Raw genomic sequence first — 25,657 nt, forward strand, 5'->3', positions numbered from 1 at the left:
ATAGAAAAAATTAACAATATTTGCCTGCATATGACTTTGCAATCACTGTTAAAGTTAAATTATCAAGTGCATGCGCCATAATGATTCCTTTTGTCATGTAATCTTTATAGTTGACACTTTCAGGATTATGGTATGTATAAAAATAAGCATCGTATTGTTTTCGTGCTAGATTTCGTAAGAAAGTTAAATACCGATAATCTTACATTTTGTAAGATATTAGTGTGCCCATGCTGTGTAATTGAAGTTCATATATAAAAAGGGACAAATCTGCATTGAGGGGAATACGATATATTCATGCTTGTGTTTGCTTATATTAATGCGCTATTATAATTTAAACCAAATCAGGAGAGTCTTTACCATTATGCTGGTCAGATGTTGTTGAGAAGGTCAATTTGTCCCTACTGTCAGACTTGTACACTTCACCTAAACCATCTACAATAGAAACTATATTAGTCCTGCAGCCATCATGTACATGGGATGCTATGCAGTCCTCTAATTCACAATTGCTTTCCAAATTTACTTTGTCAATTAGATCTACAGCTTCGTCAGCATTACCTTGATCATAAGCGGGGTTGCTACCGTCCACCATAGTGGCTAGGGACATCTTGCTACTCCTCAGTGGTGAGGCTATGTTAACTCTCATGCTCAGGGAGGGAGAGTCAGGTGTTACGCAGTTCCGTTCATTTTTTGGAGAATTACAGGCACACGCCCTTAGGTCGCTCCTGTAGTGGCTCATATCTCCAACAAAAGTCTTCTTGATACTGCATACTTTGGACTCATCACCTATACATTGAAGAGCCTGATGACAGTCGCCACACGGTTCCCTAATATTACTGCCCAGCTGGTGTTGACAATTCTCACTGGCATCGTCACCATAAAACCCGGAACACGTTTCATCAGGCTCAAATTCTGAATCATAAACCCTTGACTGACACACAGGCTCCAAGGTTCGAGTTAGATCTTTCTCATACTGAGGGCCAATCAGGTCGTCAGTGGAACCCCTGAACTCATCTCCAATGCAGTCAAAAGCTTTACAAGACTCATCCTCTTCTTGAGCTAAGTCCTCATGATCCATTTTGTCTTTAGATGACGGCTGAGTACTCACCAAAAGTCTTGACTCCTGCAGCTTTTCCTTTGTAACGAGTTTATATTTAGCTGCCTGTTGTGCCACAGCATAGGCTGTCTCGGGTTCCATGCGGTTGAAGATGGGCATCACCCAGTCATCATAAAACTTATCGTTTTTGAAGTACATATTGATGCCGCAAAAACACAGGCCGCCACCAGCTCCCACTCGAAACACGTCTGCTAACTTTTTCTGGAAAAGAAGATACAGTATTCATTTGAGTATTGAACACACTCAGAGTTCAAGTCCTGCGGTCTTGTATATATTCCAAAACTTCATAGAAACAATAAATGGTAAACATTTAGTTTTAACAAATACAAATATGGAATACAGTATTTTTTCATACTAAAGAAGGTTTCACTATACGTACGGTTGGGAAAGATGCCAGATGCCAACACAATATAAGCCATATTGACAATGAGACATATATAATAATACAACTTTACGTAGCTGGGACACAGTCCCGTTATTAAACTATATATGAACGAGGAACATTTGACTATATGGCTGAGGAGCAACACAATCAACTATATAGCTGAGGAACAATGGAACAATGAATTGTATGGCTGAGGAGCAATACAAGAATCAACTATGTTACTGAGGAGCAATACAAGAATCAACTATGTTACTGAGGAGCACTACAACAATGCAAATATATGACTGGGGATCACTACAACAATATAACTATATGGCTAGTGAGTAATACAACTATATGGCTGGTGGGCAATACAACTATATGGCTGGTGGGCAATACAACTATATGGCTGGTGGGCAATACAACTATATGGCTGGTGGGCAATACAACTATATGGCTGGTGGGCAATACAACTATATGGCTGGTGGGCAATACAACTATATGGCTGGTGGGCAATACAACTATATGACTGGTGGGCAATACAACTATATGACTGGTGGGCAATACAACTATATGGCTGGTGGGCAATACAACTATATGGCTATTGAGTAATACAGCAATATGGCTGGTGAGCAATTCAACAATATAACTATATGGCTGGTGAACAAAACTAAAAATGAGTTTTATAAAAGAAAACGGAAATAACAAGAGAGTCTGGCACACTAAAGTAGAGAAGGCGACTCTAATGAATTTATGGAATATTGAACATAAATATTGTATTTTAATATTACGAAGTGATATTAAGGATTCCAATATAAAAATTAAATTTCGATACTAACTGTTGCACTGACATATTGTTAAAGTTATCAACTTTGTTCTAATATGTATAAAATCTTGTTAGTGTACATAACATGGCAAAATCTATATAAATAAAAATGGATATGTTCGTTTGTTCAAAATCGCTAATCTCAGAAAGTTCTTCACCGATTGCTTTGAAATTTTCACACAACGTTCCATTCGCATCCGAGCAGGTTTTTATATACATATTATATTGATGTCACGTCTATGAAGGAAAAAAAAACATTTTTTTGTAAAACTGTGTTTTTCATGTGAGAGAAATCTTCGAAACCTCTTTACCGATTGCTTTGAAATTTTGACACGACGTTGCATTCGAATAGGCGCGTATTTCTATATATCTACTATATACATGCCTTACCTGTGAACAGAGAAAGCATGCTTTTTTTGAAAAACATCGCCATCTGTTGGTTGTAAGAGCAACACACGCTGTAATCTGCTAAAGTTCATCACCGATGGCTTTGAAATTCTGACACAACGTTCCATTCGAATAGGCGCGTCTATTTACATACCAACTATATAGATGCCACCTCTGTGACAGGGAAAAACATGCGTTTTTGAAAAGCAGCGCCATCTGTTGCACATAATAGCAACATGCACGCTATACTATATATGTCACGAATTCCATTTGAATGTTTCCGATTGCATTGATAAATTTTATTTTCATAGATTTCGATTTATTTTATTTTTTATTGAATTATTTTGTGTGACATTGTGTTGGAATTGAGCTGTGTTGTTTACCATACCGTTCATTTCCTAAGTACAAGTATAGATGCCACACCTGTTACAGGTAAAACTATGCATTTTCTGATCAGGGGAAGGAAGACACCAAGCCTTGGGGGCGTAATTTTATTGACATGATAAATAATTCTGCAGAAGTAAAACAGGCTTTTAAATAGGACTTAACAAATGTATAACATAGCCGTGGCTAACGCAAAGTACACGAAACATCTTAAATTGTACACCCGTAGTAAAACGTAATCTTATAGCCTAGTAACAAACTCTGCAGAAACCTAATGTCCTAATGTCTAGAATTAGCAGTGAGGCGAATGTAACAAATCTAATACTAAGTATAACAGGACACCAAAGTGAACAACATAACATAAGGGAAACCCTAGCTGGAGAATAATCAGGCGGCAGAAAACATAGTGACTGGGGAAGCCTGATATGTATTTGGAGAAGAAAATAACCCCAGGCCAGAGGCCGAGCCGCCAAGGAAGGAATTACCTGACAAGGTAGGGCTTACTAGTAGAATGTCTGTAAAGTCAAAGTAGTAGCTGCGGACAGCGGAACACTTGGGGACGGGCGCTGCACCCCCCCCCCCCCCAACCATCCCCAGTGAAACGGGAGGAAAACGTGAGGAACAACGACTGACGTAGTCAGAACCGTGAGAACTGGCAGCCAGCAGAAAGGGGGAGGAGGGTGGGCGCTTCGTGAATCTTGGACCTGGTCGGGAGAGGGAGTGAGAGCGGGACCTGACTTCCCGCGCCTTTTATGCCACCCAGGCTGGCCGCACCACGCCTGCGGGACGCGATGCGCAATTGTCTCTTCCTTCCCCCGTCAGAAACTCCACCGCCTTTCGTCAAAAGGCAGTGGGCCATTTCTTGAAAAACAGCGCCAACAGCGCATGTAAGAGGAACACACGTGCTATTCTAAATAATTACAATTCCACTTCAATGTTTCTGATTGCATTGATAAATTGAATTTTCATTGATTTTGATTTATTTTCATTTTGATTTAATTATTTTGTGTGACATTGTGTTGGAACTGAGCTGTGTTGTTTACCATGCTGTTCATATCGTGAGTATAGTTTATTTTTTTATTTTTTCATATTTTCATTTCATTTTTTAACTGTTTTTCTTATATTTCAACAATGGGTACATCAGATCACTTGATGCTTCTAATTTTCTGATGGGAACATCAGACCATTTGGGAAGGCATCGGACGAGGGAGTGGGGAATGGTGGGGATGATGAGGGAACGGAAGTGAGAGTTGGTGGGGAGGACGAGGGGACAAGGGAGGGGGTAATGGTGGAGAAGGACGAGGGGACGGGGGAGTTTGGGATGGTGGGGACGAAGGGATCGAGGAATGAAGAATGGTGGGGAGGACAAAGGGACGGTGGAGTGGGGAATGGTTGGGAGGCCGAGGAGACGGGTGAGGGGGAAATTGTTGTGGGGGGGACTGGGGGACAGGGAAGGTTCCAGGGGACAGGAATTTATACTAGCAGTACCCTGCCAACACGTGGCAGCCTACTGCTAGCATATATATATATCTTTATAAATAAACATGTAAATGTTCGTTTGTTCAAAATCGCTAATTTCAGGAAGTTCTTCACCGATTGCTTTGAAATTTTCACACAACGTTCCATTCACATCCGAGCAGGTTTATATATACATATTATATAGATTTCACGTCTGTGATGGAAAAAAACATGTTTTTTTTAACTGTATTTTTTCATGTGTTTTTCATGGGAGGGAAATCTTTGAAACCTCTTTACCGATTGCTTTGAAATTTTGATACAACGTTCCATTCGAATACACACGTGTTTTTATATACCGACTATATAGATGCCACACCTGTTACATGTAAAAACATGCTTTTTTGAAAAACAGCATCATCTGTTGCACGTAATAGCAACTCACGCTATACTAAATATGTTACGATTCCATTTCAATGTTTCCAATTGCATTGATAAATTTAATTTTCATAAACTTCAATATATTTTCATTTTGATTTAATTTATTTTGTGGGACATTGCGTTGAAATTCAGCTGTGTTGTTTACCATACCGTTCATTTCCTGAGTATAGTTTATTTTTGTATTTTTTCATTGTTTTTCATTTCATTTTTTTTTATGTTTTTCTTATATTTCAGTGATGGGAACATCAGATCATTTGATGTTCTTAATTTTCTGATGGAATCATCAGATCGCTTGGGAATGCATCGAACGAGGGAGTGGGAAATGTTGGGGAGGACAAGGGGGACGGGAGTGGGGGATTTTGGGGAGGACGAGGGGACAGGGAAGGGGGTAATAGTGGGGAGGACGGGGCAGTTGAGGATGGTGGGGACGAGGGGATAGGGGAATGGAGAATGGTGCAGAGGAAAAGGGGACAGAGGAGTGGGAGTTGGAGGAATGGACGAGGGGACAGGGGAAGGGGGAATGGTAGGGTGGGTGACGGGATGGGGAGTGGGAGATTGTAGGGGGGAGGAGGGGACGATGGAGAGGGGAATGATTAGAAAGATGAGCGGATGCTGGAGTGGGGAATGTTGGGAGGACAAAGGGACGGGGAAGTGAGGAATTGTTAGGAGGAAGAGGGGACGGGTGAGGGAGGAATGGTTGGGAGGATGAGGGGGACGGGACATGGAGAATGGTGGGGAGGACTGGGAGATAAAGGAAGGTTGCTGTGGCTCAGCAACGCACACGCATTGCTGAGCCACAGCAATGCGTGGCCGGGTACAGCTAGTATACGTATAAAAATGGGAACTGAATATTTCTTAATTTTTTTTTCTTGAGTTTTAACACTGACATCATGTTTACCCGTACATGTGTTAATGTGTGTAAACTGAGGAAAGATATCGGAAGAGATCGCTATCTATTATACAGGCAATACACTACATGCAGCTGAAAATTTGACTGCAACTAATTACATGAAGTCATCCCACAAATGCAATATAGGGTGACAAAATAGTGTGAAAGATCAGCAACGGAAGATGCTAGTAACCGAAACAACTGAACATGCAGACACATGAGGAAACCTAGCCAAGTCGTTGAAACAAGAATGTACTGTATATCGTGAGAGGTTTCGTTTATTGTTTATATATGTTCATATGTTTGGGGGCCTGACGGCTGAGCAGGCAGCGCTTGGGTTCGTAGTCCTAAGGGTCCAGGTTTGATCCCCGGAGGAGACAGAAACAAATAGGCAGAGTTTCTTTCACCCTGATGCTCCTTGTCACCTAGCAGTTAATAAGTACCTGGGAATTAAACAGCTGCTACAGGCTGCTTCCTTGGGATGTGTTTGTGAAAATTAGGATTAAGGACTTGCCCGAAACGGTATGCGATATATAAATATATATATATATATATATATATATATATATATATATATATATATATATATATATATAAATATATATATATATATAAATATATATATATATATAGGTCCCATCACTGAAAGATAAGAAGAACAGTTAAAAAAACGAAACGAAAAACAAAGAAAAAATACAAAAATAAACTATACTCACGAAATGAACGCTATGGTAAACAACACAGCTCAATTCCAATGCAATACCACACAAAATAATTAAATCAAAATGAAAATAAATCAAAATCTATGAAAATTCTATTTATCAATGCAATTGGAAACATTGAAATGGAATCTTAACATATTTATTATAGCGTGTGTTGTTTTTACATGCAAAAAGATACAATTAACAATTTACTACAAAAAAGAAGAAGACGGCAAACCTACTAATGAAGAACTGTCTGAAGAACAGACACTAACAATGCTCTCTTCTGCCATGTGAGGGATTCTAATCATCCCATTGATTGGTCTTCCTCCAAAATAATCTTTCCTGCCTCTACTCTACACAGACGCCGTCTTGTTGAATCGGCTCTTATACACAACCTACCCAACATGAACTTGAGTCCTGGCTTTGTTGCTGGGGACTCTTCCCTTTCACAGTATATACTCAAATGCTCTAATCTTTCTAACAAACGTGACCTAACATAAGCCTACCCCTTCCATTTATCTTTCTTTCTCTTTCCTTTTCTTTCTCTCTTCTCCCCTTTTTCTGTTCATTGTCTTCTCCTACGCTCCCTTGCTATCCTCTTCTTATTCCTATTACTATCTCCTTCTTATTCGGTGGTTATAATAGGAGCTGCCTCGTATTGGCCAATAGGCGCTCTACAGTTCTCATTATTACTACTATCCCCTACACCTTACTTTCCTCCTCAGCTCTCTCTTGCCTATGTATTGCCTGTCTCTACCTCCTCATCACAATCGACTTGAGAATGGTCCAGGACGGACCGAAACGTCGTCGTCCCTTCAACTTCTAGTGTGTGGTCTGGTCAACATCTCACACTTTCGGGGGCCAGCCGTCCGAGCGGACAGCACGCTGGACATGTGATCCTGTGGTCCCGGGTTCGATCCCGGGCGCCGGCGAGAAACATTGAGCAGAGTTTCTTTCACCCTATGCCACTGTTACCTAGCAGTAAATAGGTACCTGGAAGTTAGTGAGCTGTAACGGGCTGCTTCCTGGGTGGTGTGTGTGTGATGTGGAAAAAAAATAATAGTAGTAGTAGTAGTTAGAAACAGTTGATTGACAGTTGAGAGGCGCGCCAAAAGAGCAGAGCTCAACCCCCGCAAGCACAACTAGGTGAATACACACATATTTTTTCAGTGTCAGGGTAGTTAACAAATGGAATGCATTAAGTAGTGTTGTAGTGAAGGCTGACTCCATACACAGTTTCAAATGTAGATATGATAGACCCCAATAGGCTCAGGAATCTGTACACCAGTTGATTGACAGTTGAGAGGCGGGACCAAAGAGCCAGAGCTCAACCCCTGCAAACACAACTAGGTGAGTACAACTAGGGGAGTACACATCATAGGAGCATTTGGAGGGGAAATAACTGTGTAACGCACCATCAATATGGGTTCAGAGATGGTACATCGTGCCTCACAGGTTTAATAGAATTCTATGACCAGGCAACAAAAATTAGGCAGGAAAGAGAAGGGTGGGCCGACTGCATTTTCCTGGAATGCCAGAAAGCCTTTGACACAGTACACCATAAAAGGCTGTTAAAAAAGTTGGAGCAACAGGCAGGAGTAAAAGGGAAGGTGCTCCAGTGGATAAGGGAGTACTTAAGCAACAGGAAACAGCGAATAACGGTGAGGGGGGGGGGGAGACATCAGAGTGGCAAGATGTCACCAGCGGAGTCCCACAGGACTCAGTACTTGGACCCATCCTGTTTCTAATATATGTAAACGATCTTCCGGAGGGTATAGACTCGTTCCTCTCAATGTTTGCTGATGATGCAAAAAATATGAGAAGAATCATATATATTTAAAAATCTCAGGGTGGCTCATTAAGGTAGAGGTAACGCTTAAGGGGTCTCGTGACACATACACGCACGCCGCCCACATACGTTTGCACGTACACAAGCGTGCACACGCTAAAACAGACACACACACGCACACACACACACACACACAAACATTCAGTCAGGAGAAAAGGCATTAACACCTGGGATCAGGGGATAGGACCTTACTATCCCCCCCTCATCTGACCTGACCTGACCTGGTCGCCATCTTCGCCCCCCCCCCCACCCCCAGTCCCCCGCATCCCCCATACATACACTCTTCCCCTCCCCACCCTCTCCCACTCCCTCTCTCCCACTCTCTCTCTCTCCCACTCTCTATCTCTCTCCCACTCTCTATCTCACTCTCTCTCCCACTATCTCTCTCCTGCTCTCTCTCTCTCTCTCTCTCTCTCTCTCTCTCTCTCTCTCTCTCTCTCTCTCTCTCTCTCTCTCTCTCTCTCTCTCTCTCTCTCTCTCTCTCTCCCTCTCCCCTCTTCCCACACACACATACACACACACACACCTCCCCCCTCTCTCCCTCACCCGCTCTCTCCCTCACCCGCTCTCTCCCTCTTCATCTCTCTCCCTCTCCTCTCTCTCCCTCTCTCCCTCCCGCCTCTCTCTCCATCTCCTCCCCCCCTCCCCTTCTACTTTCTTCTCACTTCAGTGGAAGGGTCGGATCCCCCCCATCCACCCATTTATCTCTCCCTTTATCACTACCTTTCTCTCTCTCTCTCTTTTCCCCCCTCTCTCTCTCTCCCTCCCCCATCCTGCTCTGCCCTCCTGACAAATCCTATCACAGCACAACTATAGGAACAGGGTCAAGCATGGCAGCCAGAGGTACCAGGGGAACAGGGAAGAGCCAAGGTGATGAAATGAAGGATATGTTTGCCCAGTTTCTGGAGGACATCAAGAGTGAGATGCAAGAAATGATGCAGGAAATGAAGAACAAAATAAGCAACCTGAAAAGAGAGCTGACAGCAGCAAAGGAGGAGATTAGAGCCCTCAAAGAGAATGGTATCGAGGCTGAGAATCAGAAAACCATCCAGGGAGAAGGTGGTAATAGTTTTTTGGATGAGAATGCCACAATAAAAGCAACATTTGCAGAAATACTAAAAAAAAATAACTCTGAAGTAATGACTGCAGTGATGGAGGTGGCCATGAAAGCAGCCACCTCACAGGAGGCGGCACATTCCACTAGCCAACTGCTGGAAAGGAACAGATCAGTGGTTGCTGTGGGTATTAAAGAACAGGAAGGCTCTAATAGGACAGAGTGGAATGACAAGGACAAAGCAGCAGTGAATGAAGTACTAAAGGCACTAGACATGGAAGGGGCTGAGCATAGCATTGAGAAGGTTTTCAGGCTAGGTTGGTACAACAAAGACCGAGACCGAATGATAAAGATAGTGTTTGCAAACGAGAGCACAAAGGAGAAGATCCTATCAAGGAAGAGCTCCCTGAAAAACGTGGGAAAATTCAAAAATGTATTCCTCCAGAGAGACATGACAAGGGAGGAGAGAGCCGTGGCGGCAGAAGCAAGGAAGAGGCGCAGGGCAAGAGGAGAAAACCAGGAAGTCACAGCTCCCAACACAACACCCCCAGAGGCGAGGGGGGAACCCACAACCAGCTACCCAGTAACACCAGAAGGGAGGACAACCCCGCCACCCTCCTCTGCATAGAAAACCCCCCTACCCCAAACCCTCCCTGCCCCCACTCAAATGTTCAGCCAAATCTCCTTCCCCCAACACCCAATCCCCACCCCTTCTACCCCTCCCCTCCTCCCGAGTCCTCCCTCACCCCCTTTCCTTCCCGTCCTCCCTCCCCTTTCACCCCATCCCCTCCCTGTCCCTCCCCCTTCACTGGATCCCCCGCCCCTCATCCCAATATCCTTTGAGACCCTGTTATCCACCTCACAGGTCCTCACACCCATGGAACAGCCTCCCCCACCAGCAAAACACTCACCAAGGAGGCGATTTGAGAAGGGACAGAAGAAAGTGAGCCTCAAAGTGATGTACACTAACATAGATGGAATTACAAATAAAGCAAATGAGCTTGGAGAACGGGCACTAGAGGAAAACCCAGACATAATAGCTCTCACAGAAACAAAGATCACGAAAACGATAACAAACGCAGTGTTCCCACAGGACTATTATGTTATGAGGAAAGAGAGGGAAGGAAGAGGTGGGGGTGGTGTAGCTCTGCTGGTAAGAAAAGGCTGGAATTTTGAGGAGATGGATATTCAGGGCTGTGAAGGTTTCAGTGACTACATAGCAGGTACCGTAACAAATGGAGGGAAAAAATTATAGTCGTAGTCATATAGTCGGTTGGTGCTAATCTTGCCAGTAAAATCCCACAGACTCAGACACATATTAACACATATCTCTCAGGCAGCTATCCAAACTCTCTTCTCCTTTCACCAATCAGCCCGGCAGATGTTGTGTCCATCATACACTCTCTAAAAACCAAGGCAGGGAACACCAGTGAAATTCCGTCCATTGTGTACAAGAGAGCCTCCCATGCCCTTGCCCCACCCATAGCACTACTGTTCAACAAATCTATAGAGTGTCACACCTTCCCTGATATCCTCAAAAAAGCAAGAGTAACGCCAGTCCATAAAGGAGGCAATCCGGCGGACATAAACAATTATAGACCAATATCAAATCTACCCATTCTATCAAAAATATTTGAAAAAATTATTTACAAACAGCTCTATTCCTACCTCGTAAAATTCGACATACTCAGCCCCTGCCAGTTTGGCTTCCGGTCCCAAAAGAGCACCAACGATGCAATCATTAGTCTCCTTGACGTTATCTACTCAGCCCTTGACAAAAATGAGTTTCCGATTGGACTCTTCATTGACCTAAGAAAAGCCTTTGATACTGTTAATCACAACTACCTCTTACTTAAACTCCAGCATTATGGAATCCGAGGCCTTGCCCTTGACTACATCCGATCCTATCTTAGTGACAGACACCAATATGTAACCATCAATGATACAACTTCGTCCACTCTACCAATTACCGTTGGAGTGCCACAGGGCAGCATCTTAGGACCTCTTCTATTTCTTATATATATAAACGATCTGCCTAATGTCTCTAATATTCTCAAACCTATACTGTTTGCTGACGATACTACACTTATCTATTCAAACCTCAACCCACATACACTAAATAATGTTGTGAATAATGAATTAAAAAAAGTCCACTTATGGATGTCAACGAACAAACTAACATTAAACATCGAAAAGACTTACTACATCTTATTTGGAAGCAAATCATCAAATGCAATTCAGCTACAGATAGACAACATTAACATCAGTAATAAAGATGATGGCAAGTTTCTTGGCCTATTCCTAGACAAGAGACTCAACTTCAGCACCCACATTCAACACATAACTAAGAAAGTCTCTAAGACAGTTGGTATACTCTCCAAAATCAGATATTATGTTCCTAACTCTGCTCTCCTCTCACTATATTATGCACTAATTTACCCCTATCTTAATTATGGCATCTGTGCATGGGGGTCTACCACTGCAAACCACCTTAAGCCCATCATCACACAGCAAAAATCTGCTATCAGAATGATAACTAACTCAGCTTTCAGACAACACTCAGCTCCCTTGTTTAAATCCCTAAACTTGCTAAATATTAACTCCCTCCACACATTCTCTTGTGTCAACTACATTTACAAAACCCTGTTCTTAAATGCAAACCATGCTCTGAAACTCTCCCTGGACAGATGTAATAGGACCCATTATCACCACACCAGAAATAAATATCTCTTTGATATCCCCAGGGTCAAACTTAATCTGTGTAAACACTCTATGCAAATTAAGGGACCTAGTTTATGGAACTCACTCCCTAGTGAATTGAAAAACTGTAAAACTTTTGCCTTATTTAAAAGCAAAACCAAAAAGTACCTAACTTCATCTTCTTAGTTTCCTACACTGAGCTTTAAATTTGCTCTGTACCTAGTGTTACCCAATCTCCTAATTTTTATGTAATTTCAAACAACCTTATCATTGTGTTCATTGCTGTCTTCTTTTATGTGCTAGCCATATGCTGTATTGTGACTACCAATTTTTGTCAACTACCATTCAAGCTGTCATTGCAACCAATCTTATATTGTTTCTGCTGTATTATGCCTACCAATTTTTTTGTCAACTACCATTCAAGCTGTCATTGCAATCAATCTTAGCTACCTATGTGCTTTAATATACTGTACCTACAATTTTCTCTCATCTTTTTTTCATTTCATGTAATCTGTTATCATTTTTTGTCTATAATTTTGCAAGTATTTACCTCCTTAAAATTTTCTTAGATTAAGGACCTGCCCGAAACGCTGCGCGTGCTAGTGGCTTTACAAGACTGTAATTACCATATTTGTATCCTCACATTCCTTATGTACATTCTTGTATATGCATAAATAAATAAATAAATAAATATATAATCCACCACCAAATGACAGAAGACCTAGACAGGAATATGATAGAAACAACATGGCCACCATTAACATAATAGAAAGAGCAGCTTCTGTTGCTAGCAGGAATGGATCTGGACTACTAATTATGGGAGACTTCAACCATGGGAAGATAGATTGGAAGAACAGAGACCCGCATGGAGGACCAGAAACATGGAGAGCTAAGCTGCTGGACGTGGCAACAAGAAACTTTCTAAGCTTGAGCTTATCAAAGAACCAACAAGAATGAGAGGAGAAGATGAACCAGCAATGCTTGATTTGATATTTACCCTAAATGAGTGGGATATAAGGGAAGTTAAGATGGAAGCGCCCTTGGGAATGAGTGACCACAGTGTATTGAACTTTGAGTACCTGGTAGAGCTAGGACTTATCTCCCCCAAAAAAGAACTAGGAATCAAAAGGCTGGCATACCGAAAGGGGAATTATGAACAGATGAGAAGTTTCCTAAGTGAAATACCTTGGGACACAGACCTCAGAGATAAGTCTGTACAGGGTATGATGGACTATGTTACCCAAAAGTGTCAGGAGGCAGTAAACAGGTTCATCCCAGCCCAAAGGGAAAAATCCGAGAAGCAACAGAAGAATCCATGGTTTAATAGGGCATGTATGGAATCGAAGAAACTGAACAAAAGGGCGTGGAGGAACTTCCGGAATAACAGAACACCAGAAAGCAGAGAGAGATACCAGAGAACCAGGAATGAGTACGTCAGGGTGAGAAGAGAAGCAGAGAAAAGTTTTGAAAATGATATAGCAAACAAAGCCAAGACCGAACCAAAGCTACTCCACAGTCACATCAGAAGGAAAACAACAGTGAAAGAACAGGTATTGAAACTTCGAACAGGCAAGGACAGGTATACAGAGAATGACAGAGAGGTGTGTGAAGAACTCAACAAGAGGTTCCAGGAGGTCTTCACAATAGAACAAGGTGAGGTCACTATGCTAGGAGAAAGAGAGCTAAACCAGGCGGCCATGGAAGAGTTCGAAATTACGAGAGAGGAGGTCAAGAGACACCTGCTGGATCTGGATGTTAGAAAGGCTGTTGGTCCAGCTGGGATCTCACCATGGATACTGAAAGAGTGTGCAGAGGCACTTTGCTTGCCACTCTCCATAGTGTATAGTAAGTCACTGGAGACGGGAGACCTACCAGAAATATGGAAGACGGCGAATGTGGTCCCAATATACAAAAAGGGCGACAGGCAAGAGGCACTGAACTACAGGCCAATGTCCTTGACTTGTATACCATGCAAGGTGATGGAGAAGATCGTGAGAAAAAACCTGGTAACACATCTGGAGAGAAGGGACTTCGTGACAAATCGCCAACATGGGTTCAGGGAGGGTAAATCTTGCCTTACAGGCTTGATAGAATTCTACGATCAGGTGACAAAGATTAAGCAAGAAAGAGAGGGCTGGGCGGACTGCATTTTCTTGGATTGTCAGAAAGCCTTTGACATACTACCGCATAAGAGGCTGGTACATAAGCTGGAGAGACAGGCAGGTGTAGCTGGTAAGGTGCTCCAGTGGATAAGGGAGTATCTAAGCAATAGGAAGCAGAGAGTTACGGTGAGGGGTGAGACCTCCGATTGGCGTGAAGTCACCAGTGGAGTCCTACAGGGCTCTGTACTCGGTCCTATCTTGTTTCTGATATATGTAAATGATCTCCCGGAGGGTATCGATTCATTTCTCTCAATGTTTGCGGACGATGCTAAAATTATGAGAAGGATTAAACAGAAGAGGACTGTTTGAGGCTTCAAGAAGACCTAGACAAGCTGAAGGAATGGTCGAACAAATGGTTGTTAGAGTTTAACCCAACCAAATGTAATGTAATGAAGATAGGTGTAGGGAGCAGGAGGCCAGATACAAGGTATCATCTGGGAGAGGAAATTCTTCAGGAGTCAGAGAAGGAAAAAGACTTGGGGGTTGATATCACGCCAGACCTGTTTCCTGCAGCACATATCAAGCGTATAACATCAGCGGCATATGCCAGGCTGGCCAACATACGGACGGCATTCAGAAACTTGTGTAAAGAATCATTCAGAACTTTGTATACCACATATGTCAGGCCAATCCTGGAGTATGCAGCCCCAGCATGGAGTCCATATCTAGTCAAGGATAAGACTAAACTGGAAAAGGTTCAAAGGTTTGCCACCAGACTAGTACCCGAGCTGAAAGGTATGAGCTACGAGGAGAGACTACGGGAATTAAACCTCACTTCGCTGGAAGACAGAAGAGTCAGGGGGGACATGATCACCACATTCAAGATTCTGAAGGGAATTGATAGGGTAGATACAGTCTATTTAACACAAGGGGAACACGCACAAGGGGACACAGGTGGAAACTGAGTGCCCAAATGAGCCACAGAGATATTAGAAAGAACTTTTTTAGTGTCAGAGTGGTTGACAAATGGAATGCATTAGGAGGTGATGTGGTGGAGGCTGACTCCATACACAGTTTCAAGTGTAGATATGATAGAGCCCAATAGGCTCAGGAATCTGTACACCTGTTGATTGACGGTTGAGAGGCGGGACCAAAGAGCCAGAGCTCAACCCCCGCAAACACAACTAGGTGAGTACAAGTCAAAGTTAAAGAAGATTCAGCGGTATTATCAGGGGAATTGACAGGGTGGACAAAGACAAACTCTTCAGCACGGGTGGAACACGAACAAGGGGACACAGGTGGAAACTTAATACCCAGATGAGCCACAGAGACGTTATAAAGAATTTTTTCAGTGTCAGAGTAGTTAATAAATGGAATGCACTAGGCAGTGTTGTGGTGGAGGCTGACTGCATACACATTTTCAAATGTAGTTATGATACAGCCCAGTAGGCTCAGGAATCTCTACACCAGTTGATTGACAGTTCAGAGGCGGGACCAAAGAGACAAAGCTCAACCCCCACAAGCACAATTAGGTGAGTACAATTAGGTGAGTACACACACACACACACACACACACACAGGGGGCCTCGTAGCCTGGTGGATAGCGCGCAGGACTCGTAATTCTGTGGCGCAAGTTCGATTCCCGCACGAGGCAGAAACAGATGGGCAAAGTTTCTTTCACCCTGAATGCCCCTGTTACCTAGCAGTAAACAGGTACCTGGGAGTTAGTCAGCTGTCACGGGCTGCTTCCTGGGGTGTGTGTGTGTGTGGTGTGGAAAAAAAAAGTAGTAGTTAGTAAACTGTTGATTGACAGTTGAGAGGCGGGCCGAAAGAGCAAAGCTCAACCCCCGCAAACACAACTAGGTGAAAACTAGGTGAAACACACACACACACACACATAGTTACATAGGTACCAAGATCCTTAATGAGATAAAGATGGAGGGAACTGACCAAATGTTGAAAAGGTTTTCAGGCTTGGAAAGTACAACAAGGACAGAGACCGAATGATAAAGGTGGTATTCATGAATGAGAGCACAAAAGAGGAACTGTTAGCAAGGAAGAGCGGTCTAGCAAGTGTACAGAAGTTCAAAATAGAATTCCTGCAGAGGGATATGACAAGGGAGAGAGAAGGTGGGGCAGCAGACACGAGGAGGGAGTGCAGGGAGAGAGAAAGGAGTCAGAGAACCACAATCCCGAACCCTACAATCCCAGAGGGGAGTGGGGAACCCTCCTCAAACAGTGCAACAGCCACAGGGAGTGTTTTCTTCCTGAATTTCATCTCCCCATCCCTCTACCTCCCCCATCCTTTCCATTCCCTATGGACATCAATCCAAAGTGGAGCATCACCCCCACATTCTACCCAACAGATACCCTACCTGCCCCATCCCCTGACAGCCCCCCACTAAGTACCCGCCTAGGGCACCCTCCCCCCACACACCCCTTCCTCCCTCTCACCTCTCTCCCTAGGGCCTCCCATCTCCCACATCTCCCACTCCCAAGCCCTCTGTTCTCCCCCACCCCCCTAAGCGCCCTATTCTCCCCCATCCCACCCAAGCCTTCCCCTCTCTACCATTCCCCTAAACCCTCCCCTCTTCCTCACCCACCTCAGCCTTCCCTTTCCCCCCACACCCCACAAGCTCTCCCCCTTTTCTGCCCCCCCCAAGCCCCCTTTCTCCCCCATCCCCCCCAAGCCTCTCCTCCCCCCATGCCCCCCAAGCCTCCCCGTCTCCCACACCCCCCAACCCTCCCCCTCTCAACCCCCCAACCCTCCCCCTCTCACCCCCCCCCCTCCCCCAACAGGTCCCACAGGTCCCCCCCCCCCAGAGGAGAAGCAGAAGAGAGTCAGTTTCAGGGTAATGTATTCGAACATAGATGGGATCACAAGCAAGGCAAATGAACTAAGGGAAAGAGCACAAGAAGAGAACCCAGATGTAATCGGACTCACTGAAACAAAACTCTCAGGAATCATAACGAATGCCGTGTTTCCCCAGGAGTACACAGTAAAAAGGAAAGAAAGGGAAGATAGGGGGGAGTTGGAGTGGCCCTACTAATGAGAAAGGAATGGAGTTTCAAGGAGATGGCTATCCCGGGCTGTGAGGGTTTCAGAGACTACAAAGCAGGCACCATGACAATGGGAGGACCAAGAAGAGTAGTAGCAGTGATATATAATCCTCAACCAAATGACAGAAGACCCAGTCAAGAGTATGACAACAACAACATGGCAGTTAACACTATAATTAAGAGGGCATCCTCTGCTGCCTCTAGAAATAGATCCCACCTGCTCATCATGGTGGACTTCAATCACGGAAGGATTGACTGGGAGAACAAGGAACCGCATGGAGGCGAGGATACGTGGAGAGCCAAACTATTGGAGGTGGTGACTAGAAACGTTTTAACCCAGCATGTCAGAGAAGCCCACAAGGATGAGAGGAAATGACGAACCAGCGAGACTCGACCTAGTCTTCACTCTGAACGACTCCGACATAAGAGAAATCGGTTTTGAGACCCCAGTAGGAATGAGCGACCGCAGTGTACTGGCGTTTGAGTACCTGATTAAAGAAGGGTTATTGAACTCGAGGAGGGGTACAGAAAACAAAAGGCTGGCATTCCGAAAGGGAAACTATGAGGAGATAAGAAGATTCCTAGCAGATATAGCATGGGAAATAGTACTCAGGGGAAAGACGGCCCAAGACATGATGGTCTACATCACGCAGAAGTGCAAGGAAGCAGCAAACAAGTTTTTCCCAGTCCAAAAGGAAAGCAGTGAAATGAAGATGAGAAACCCATGGTTTAATCAGAGATGTTGGCTAGCTAAGCAGCAAAGTAAAAGGGCGTGGAGAAACTATAGGAATAACAGGACACTTGAGAGCAGAGAAAGATACCAGAGTGCCAAGAATGAATATGTCAGGATGAGGAAAGAGGCAGAAAGACAATACGAAAATGACGTGGCAAGCAAGGCAAAGACTCAGCCTAAATTGCTGCACAGCCACATCAGGAGAAAAACAACAGTAAAGGAACAGGTTATGAAATTAAGGATAGGGACAGAAGGATTCACTACAAACGACAAGGAAGTGTGTGAGGAACTGAATAAGAAATTCCAGGAGGTCTTCACCTTAGAGGAAGGAGAAATTCCAGAGATAAGAGAGAGAATAGTTAACCAGGAACCACTGGAAGAATTTGAGATTACCAGTGGGGATGTAAGGAAGCTCTTGCTAGAGTTGGATGTGACAAAGGCTATAGGCCCGGATGGAATCTTCCCTTGGATACTAAAGGAAGGAGCAGAAGCACTGTGTCTGCCACTCTCCATAATGTATAACAAATCACTGGTAACGGGAATTGCCAAAAAATTGGAAGACTGCTAGTGTAGTCCAATATACAAGAAGGGGGATAGACAGGAGGCACTGAAGGCCAGTGTCCCTTATTTGCCTTCCATGCAAGATGATGGAGAAGATTGTACGAAAAAAGCTAGTGGAACATCTCGAGCGAAAGAGCTTTGTTACACAGCAACAACATGGGTTCAGGGATGGCAAGTCCTGCCTCACAGGGTTACTTGAATTCTACGACCAGGCAACAAAAATCAGGCAAGAAAGAGAAGGGTGGGCAGACTGCATATTTTTGGATTGCCAGAAAGCCTTTGACACAGTACCACACAAAAGGCTAGTGAAAAAGCTAGAGATGCAGGCAGGTGTGAAAGGGAAGGTACTCCATTGGATAAAAGAGTACCTAAGCAACAGGAAACAACGAGTCAATGTGAGGGGTGAGGTCTCAGATTGGCGAGACGTTACAAGTGGAGTCCCTCAGGGGTCAGTCCTTGGACCTATACTGTTTCTGATATATGTAATTGATCTCCCAGAGGGTATACAATCGTTCTTCTCATTGTTTGTTGATGATGCAAAAATTATGAGGTTTAAAACACACTCACACACTCACAAGTATCATTCAGAATCTTGTACACCACATATGTAAGACCAATCCTGGAGTATGCGGCCCCAGCATGGAGCCCGTACCTTGTCAAGCACAAGACGAAGCTGGAAAAAGTTCAAAGGTATGCCACTAGACTAGTCCCAGAACTAAGAGGCATGAGTTACGAGGAAAGGCTGCGGGAAATGCACCTTACGACACTGGAAGACAGAAGAGTAAGGGGAGACATGATCACAACCTACAAAATCCTCTGGGGAATCGACCGGGTAAACAAGGATAAACTATTCAACACTGGTGGTACGCGAACAATGGGACACAGGTGGAAACTGAGTACCCACATGAGACACAGAGACGTTAGAAGGAACTTTTTCAGTGTCAGAGTAGTTAATGGATGGAATGCATTAGGCAGTGATGTGGTGGAGGCTGACTCCATACACAGTTTCAAGTGTAGATATGATAGAGCCCAGTAGGCTCAGGAATCTGTACACCAGTTGATTGACAGTTGAGAGGCGGGACCAAAGAGCCAAAGCTCATCCCCCCTCAAGCACAAATAGGGGAGTACAAATAGGTGAGTACACTCACACACACACACACACACACACACACACACACACACACACACACACACACACACACACACACACACACACACACACACACACACACAAGAGTCAATGCTCGATCCTGCAGACACAACTAGGTGAGTACACACACACACACACACACACGCACAAGGGGACACAGGTGGAAACTGAGTGCCCAAATGAGCCACAGAGATATTAGAAAGAACTTTTTTAGTGTCAGAGTGGTTGACAAATGGAATGCATTAGGGGGTGATGTGGTGGAGGCTCACTCCATACACAGTTTCAAGTGTAGATATGACAGAGCCCGATAGGCTCAGGAATCTGTACACCTGTTGATTGACGGTTGAGAGGCGGGACCAAAGAGCCAGAGCTCAACCCCCGCAAACACAACTAGGTGAGTACAACTAGGTGAGTACACACACATACATATATATATATATATATATATATATATATATATATATATATATATATATATATATATATATATATATATATATATATATATATATATATATATATTTATATATATATACAGGCTGCCTGTCCCTAACAACATAAATAATCAAGAGAAAAAAGCGGCCAGTTGGTGGCGGAGGAGGTGAACGTCCTCAAGTTAAAGCATGTCCGCCGCCGACTGCACCAAGTATTGATTGTCACAGCTGGTGGTGCAGCGGCCTGGTCCTCCAGCCTTGTCTTCCTGCTGTGGTTGCTACGGCTGCGGTGTTCCTGTGAATGCTGCCCGTTACTTAAGTTACTGGGGTAAAGACTGTATTAGTGATACTATCCAAAGTCTTCCTCTTGCCATAATATTCTTTATCCATTTTGGATAAAAATGTATTCATTTTGCAAAGCACATTTTATTACATTATTTAAATTACAGATAATATTAATACCTTAAATTATTTATGTCGAATACTTCAGGTTCACGTTTTAATTTCGATCGTCGTTTTCGTCTGTCAACTCCTCATTACAACGATCCCAGAGATGCCATATCTCAAGAGATAACGAAAGGCTTAGCGTCAGAACAAATAAAACTGCAAAAATGAACTTTGGAGAGTTAACTTTCTTACTTTCTTCTCAAGTGAATAAAAATATAAGGAAAATAAGAAGATTCTTGCTAGAATCATTGATCTCGCCCTTTCAGTCACATTCAATAATATATAAATCTGTTTTCAGTCCTATTTTGTGGCTTGTTGAGCTTGAAACCGTTGCTCCTTGTTTGTGTTTCATTTGACATTTTGAAGAAGTTGTCCGGATCAACATCCTCCAATTAGTTCAGCATTTTAAAAGTTTGGTTGAGATCCACCCTTCCATGTCTGAGTTGCAGTATTGCTAGCATTGAGGCCCTCAACCCGTTCCTGGTACAAGAGTTGACTTAGTTCTGAAATTATTTATATTGTCCGGTGTTGTATTTTCTCGAGAGCAGCTGAGACCTTCTGCAGATGAGGTATCCATGCTTGGATACAGTAATCCAAGTGGGAGCGCACCAGAGATTTATTCACTTGAATCCCTAACTACCTTATTGTCCTTTAAGACAAATGTGCGCTTGATTATTCTTAGGGTTTGATTAGTATTTTTTCAACTGCCGCTCCCACTAGTTGGGCAACTGTCAATGAATGGTGGATTTTTACCCCACAGTCCTTTTCTTCCTCAATCTGTTGCAAGGTATTAGCGTTAATTTGGTAGATGTGACGTGGGTTGTTATGCCCCACATGCAAAGTTATGCAATTTTCAATCTTAAAAAGCATTTGCCAGTCTTCTGACCACTTGTGCAGTTCATGTAGACCTCTTCGTAAGACCTCAATATAATTTTCAGTGGAGTACTGCAAGTTTCCCTTTTGGAGCCAACCTTTATTGCCATATATATCAATGATTTATACGAAAATTTTACAATGCACATCATCAAATTTGCGGATGGCACTAGGATTTACGGTAAAGTAGAAAGTTATAATGATATTGAGGCCTTTCAAAGAGATCTACACGAACTCAAGTGATCGAAAAACCAGGCAAATGCTTTTAAATATCGAAAAATGCACGATCTTCTGTGTGGACATAAAATTGCGCATTACAACTACCAAATCAACAACATTACCTTGCAGCAGACTGATGAATAAATGGACCTACGAGTCAGAATTCACCAATCACTGATGTTGCTCAAGTAGAAGCTGTACTAAAAAAAAAAATACCAAATCCTTGGAATAGTCAAGCGAAACGTAGACTTAATAAACAAGAAGGTAGTTATACAACTGTACAAATCTCTTGTGTGCCCCCCATTTGCATTATTGTATCCAAGTATTTAGACCCCATCTTCAGAAACACATATCTGCTTTGGAGAAAGTACAGCATTGAGTGACAAAAATCATTCCAAAACTAAGGCGACTCTCATACCAGAAACGGGCGAGGGCCTCAGGGGCTAACCACACTGAAAGGCAGGCATAGCGGAACTGATCTCAACGAAACTAGTAAAATACTGAACAATTTGGAGGATATTAATCCAGACCACTTCCTCAAATGGTCAGATGTAACACGATTAAGGAGCAATGGGTTCAAGCTCAGCAAGCTCAACAACAACATGAAATGTTTTTTCCACCCATAGGATCATCAACGCCTGGAACCGCCTACCCGCCGAAGCCGTAAATGGCGTTACATTACTGAATTTTAAAATCCAGCCAGATAAAATCATCAAGAAAAATGGGGGGATCTTTGACAAGCTGCCGGCTTCCTGTCCTCGTCAAGGCCACTAGAGAGATAGTCGCCATCAGGTAAATTTAGATGAATATTGAAGTAAATCAGTGGGACATCATTAAAGGAAACATAATGACCATACAAGTGGGACATCAGTATGGGGCTACATAATGACCATACAAGTGGGACATCATTATGGGGCTACATAATGAACTATACAAGCATCATTATGGGGCTACATAATGAACTATACAAGCATCATTATGGGGCTACATAATGAACTATACAAGCATCATTATGGGCTACATAATGAACTATACAAGCATCATTATGGGGCTACATAATGAACTAACTATACAAGCATCATTATGGGGCTACATAATGAACTATACAAGCATCATTATGGGACTACATAATGAACTATACAAGCATCATTATGGGGCTACATAATGAACTATACAAGCATCATTATGGGCTACATAATGAACTATACAAGCATCATTATGGGGCTACATAATGAACTAACTATACAAGCATCATTATGGGGCTACATAATGAACTATACAAGCATCATTATGGGACTACATAATGAACTATACAAGCATCATTATGGGACTACATAATGAACTATACAAGCATCATTATGGGACTACATAATGAACTATACAAGCATCATTATGAGCCACATAATGAACTATACAAGCATCATTATGGGGCTACATAATGAACTATACAAGCATCATTATGGGACTACATAATGAACTATACATGCATCATTATGGGACTACATAATGAACTATACAGGCATCATTATGGGACTACATAATGAACTATACAAGCATCATTATGGGACTACATAATGAACTATACAAGCATCATTATGGGACTACATAATGAACTATACAAGCATCATTATGGGACTACATAATGAACTATACAAGCATCATTATGGGACTTCATAATGAACTATACAAGCATCATTATGGGGCTACATAATAAGTTTCATAAGAGGGACGTCATTATGGGGACAAAATGTGTTAAACTTAACTGCCAAATATTCCTGGACACTGTTGAGTCTACCAAAAAGTAAGTCATAAAGGTGAATGGCTTGACTTAGCTACATTATGAAATTACCAAAACAATAACGATATCCTACCAAAACAATAACGATACCCTACCAAAACAATAACGATATCCTACCAAAACAATAACGATATCCTACCAAAACAATAACGATATCCTACCAAAACAATAACGATACCCTACCAAAACAATAACGATATCCTACCAAAACAATATCGATGCCCTTCCAAAACAATAAACGTACCCTTCCAAAACAATAACGATACCGTTCCCCCAAAAATCCTGAATACGAGGAGGCTACTGTAAGATATATTTTGATAATACACTCAGTAATGAGGCGCATTCAGTGTATTGTATACGATATTTGTCTGTGGCGTTGTGACGTCCACTGCAACATTCCTGCAACAATACAGCTGCCGGTCGTCAACACACTAATGTTCGCACGGGTTTCTTACTGATAATCAATAGTTGGCGCGTGCACTGCAAGATGGGCATTTACAAGCTCCTCTTCATTGACGAAAGTTTTTCCTAACTATAATCACACCAGGGAAAGTGAAAACCAAAATTATTAGTTCATTTCAGAATTCAACTTTAAGACATAAATCAGCGAAATGTATCAAGCATTATATCAAATAATATTCCAAAACACTTGCGTCTTTTCCGATTTATATGTAGATCGTTCACGGTAGACACTTGAAAAAATCATAGAACATACACAAAAATCTGGCACACCATTATCACTACCAGTTAATTAACCAAGTGTCAAGTGCCCGGCCCTCGGCGCTGCTCACCTTAAACACTTGACTGTAGACGGCATTGGTCGCTGCAGCAGCCATGTCGAGGGCTATACACGGTGAGGGAGGTGAGGACAAGGAGTGTGGCGAGGCTGGACGGCCGAGGATTTTATGTAATCGCCGACGAGGCTTTGCTCAGGTCGTCTGCTGCTGCCTCCGTGTCTCTCCACCTGCTGCTCCCTCGCCTCTACTCAACGGAGCACGCGCGCCCGTTTTCTCTCCTTTCTAAATTTTCTTTCAAATACGGCCGTCAGGTATGTCTTGAATATAATTCTGGGAAAATATATATATATATATATATATATATATATATATATATATATATATATATATATATATATATATATATATATATATATATATATATATATATATATATATATATATATATATATATATATATATATATATATATATATATATATATATATATATATATATATATATATATATATACATATATATATATATGTCGTACCTAATAGCCAGAACGCACTTCTCAGCCTACTATTCAAGGCCCGATTTGCCTAATAAGCCAAGTTTTCATGAATTAATGTTTTTTCGTCTACCTAACCTACCTAACCTAACCTAACCTAGCTTTTTTTGGCTACCTAACCTAACCTTACCTATAAATATAGATTAGGTTAGGTTAGGTAGGGTTGGTTAGGTTCGGTCATATATCTACATTAATTTTAACTCCAATAAAAAGAATTGACCTCATACATAGAGAAAAGGGTTGCTTTATCATTTCATAAGAAAAAAATTATTGTAAATATATTAATTCAGGAAAACTTGGCTTATTAGACAAATCGGGCCTTGAATAGTAGGCTGAGAAGTGAGTTCTGGCTACTAGGTACGACATATATATATACATATATATATGTCGTACCTAGTAGCCAGAATGCACTTCTCGGCCTACTATGCAAGACCCGATTTGCCTAATAAGCCACGTTTTCCTGAATTAATATATTTTCTCTAATTTTTTTCTTATGAAATAATAAAGCTACCCATTTCATTATGTATGAGGTCAATTTTTTTTTATTGGAGTTGAAATTAACGTAGATATATGACCGAACCTAACCAACCCTACCTAACCTAACCTAACCTATCTCTATAGGTTAGGTTAGGTTAGGTAGCCGAAAAAGTTAGGTTAGGTTAGGTTAGGTAGGTTAGGTAGTCAAAAAACATTAATTCATGAAAACTTGGCTTATTAGGCAAATCAGGCCTTGCAAAGTAGGCTGAGAAGTGCGTTCTGGCTACTAGGTACGACATATATATATATATATATATATATATATATATATATATATATATATATA

General features: G+C 42.4%; 1 protein-coding gene across 1 annotated transcript; it reads right to left on the reverse strand.

Moving 5' to 3' along the window:
- Positions 1 to 298: 298 nt before the first annotated feature.
- Positions 299 to 24,497, reverse strand: LOC123764931 (uncharacterized). Its single transcript, XM_045753120.2, has 2 exons — positions 24,336 to 24,497; positions 299 to 1,315 (listed from the first exon to the last, which is right to left on the reverse strand). Exons 1-2 carry the CDS (start codon positions 24,378 to 24,380, stop codon positions 332 to 334), a joined length of 1,029 nt encoding a protein of 342 aa, XP_045609076.2. The 5' UTR covers positions 24,381 to 24,497; the 3' UTR covers positions 299 to 331.
- Positions 24,498 to 25,657: the final 1,160 nt, after the last annotated feature.

The sequence above is a fragment of the Procambarus clarkii genome, chromosome 29 (assembly GCF_040958095.1).
Source record: "Procambarus clarkii isolate CNS0578487 chromosome 29, FALCON_Pclarkii_2.0, whole genome shotgun sequence".
Lineage (NCBI taxonomy): Eukaryota > Metazoa > Arthropoda > Malacostraca > Decapoda > Cambaridae > Procambarus > Procambarus clarkii.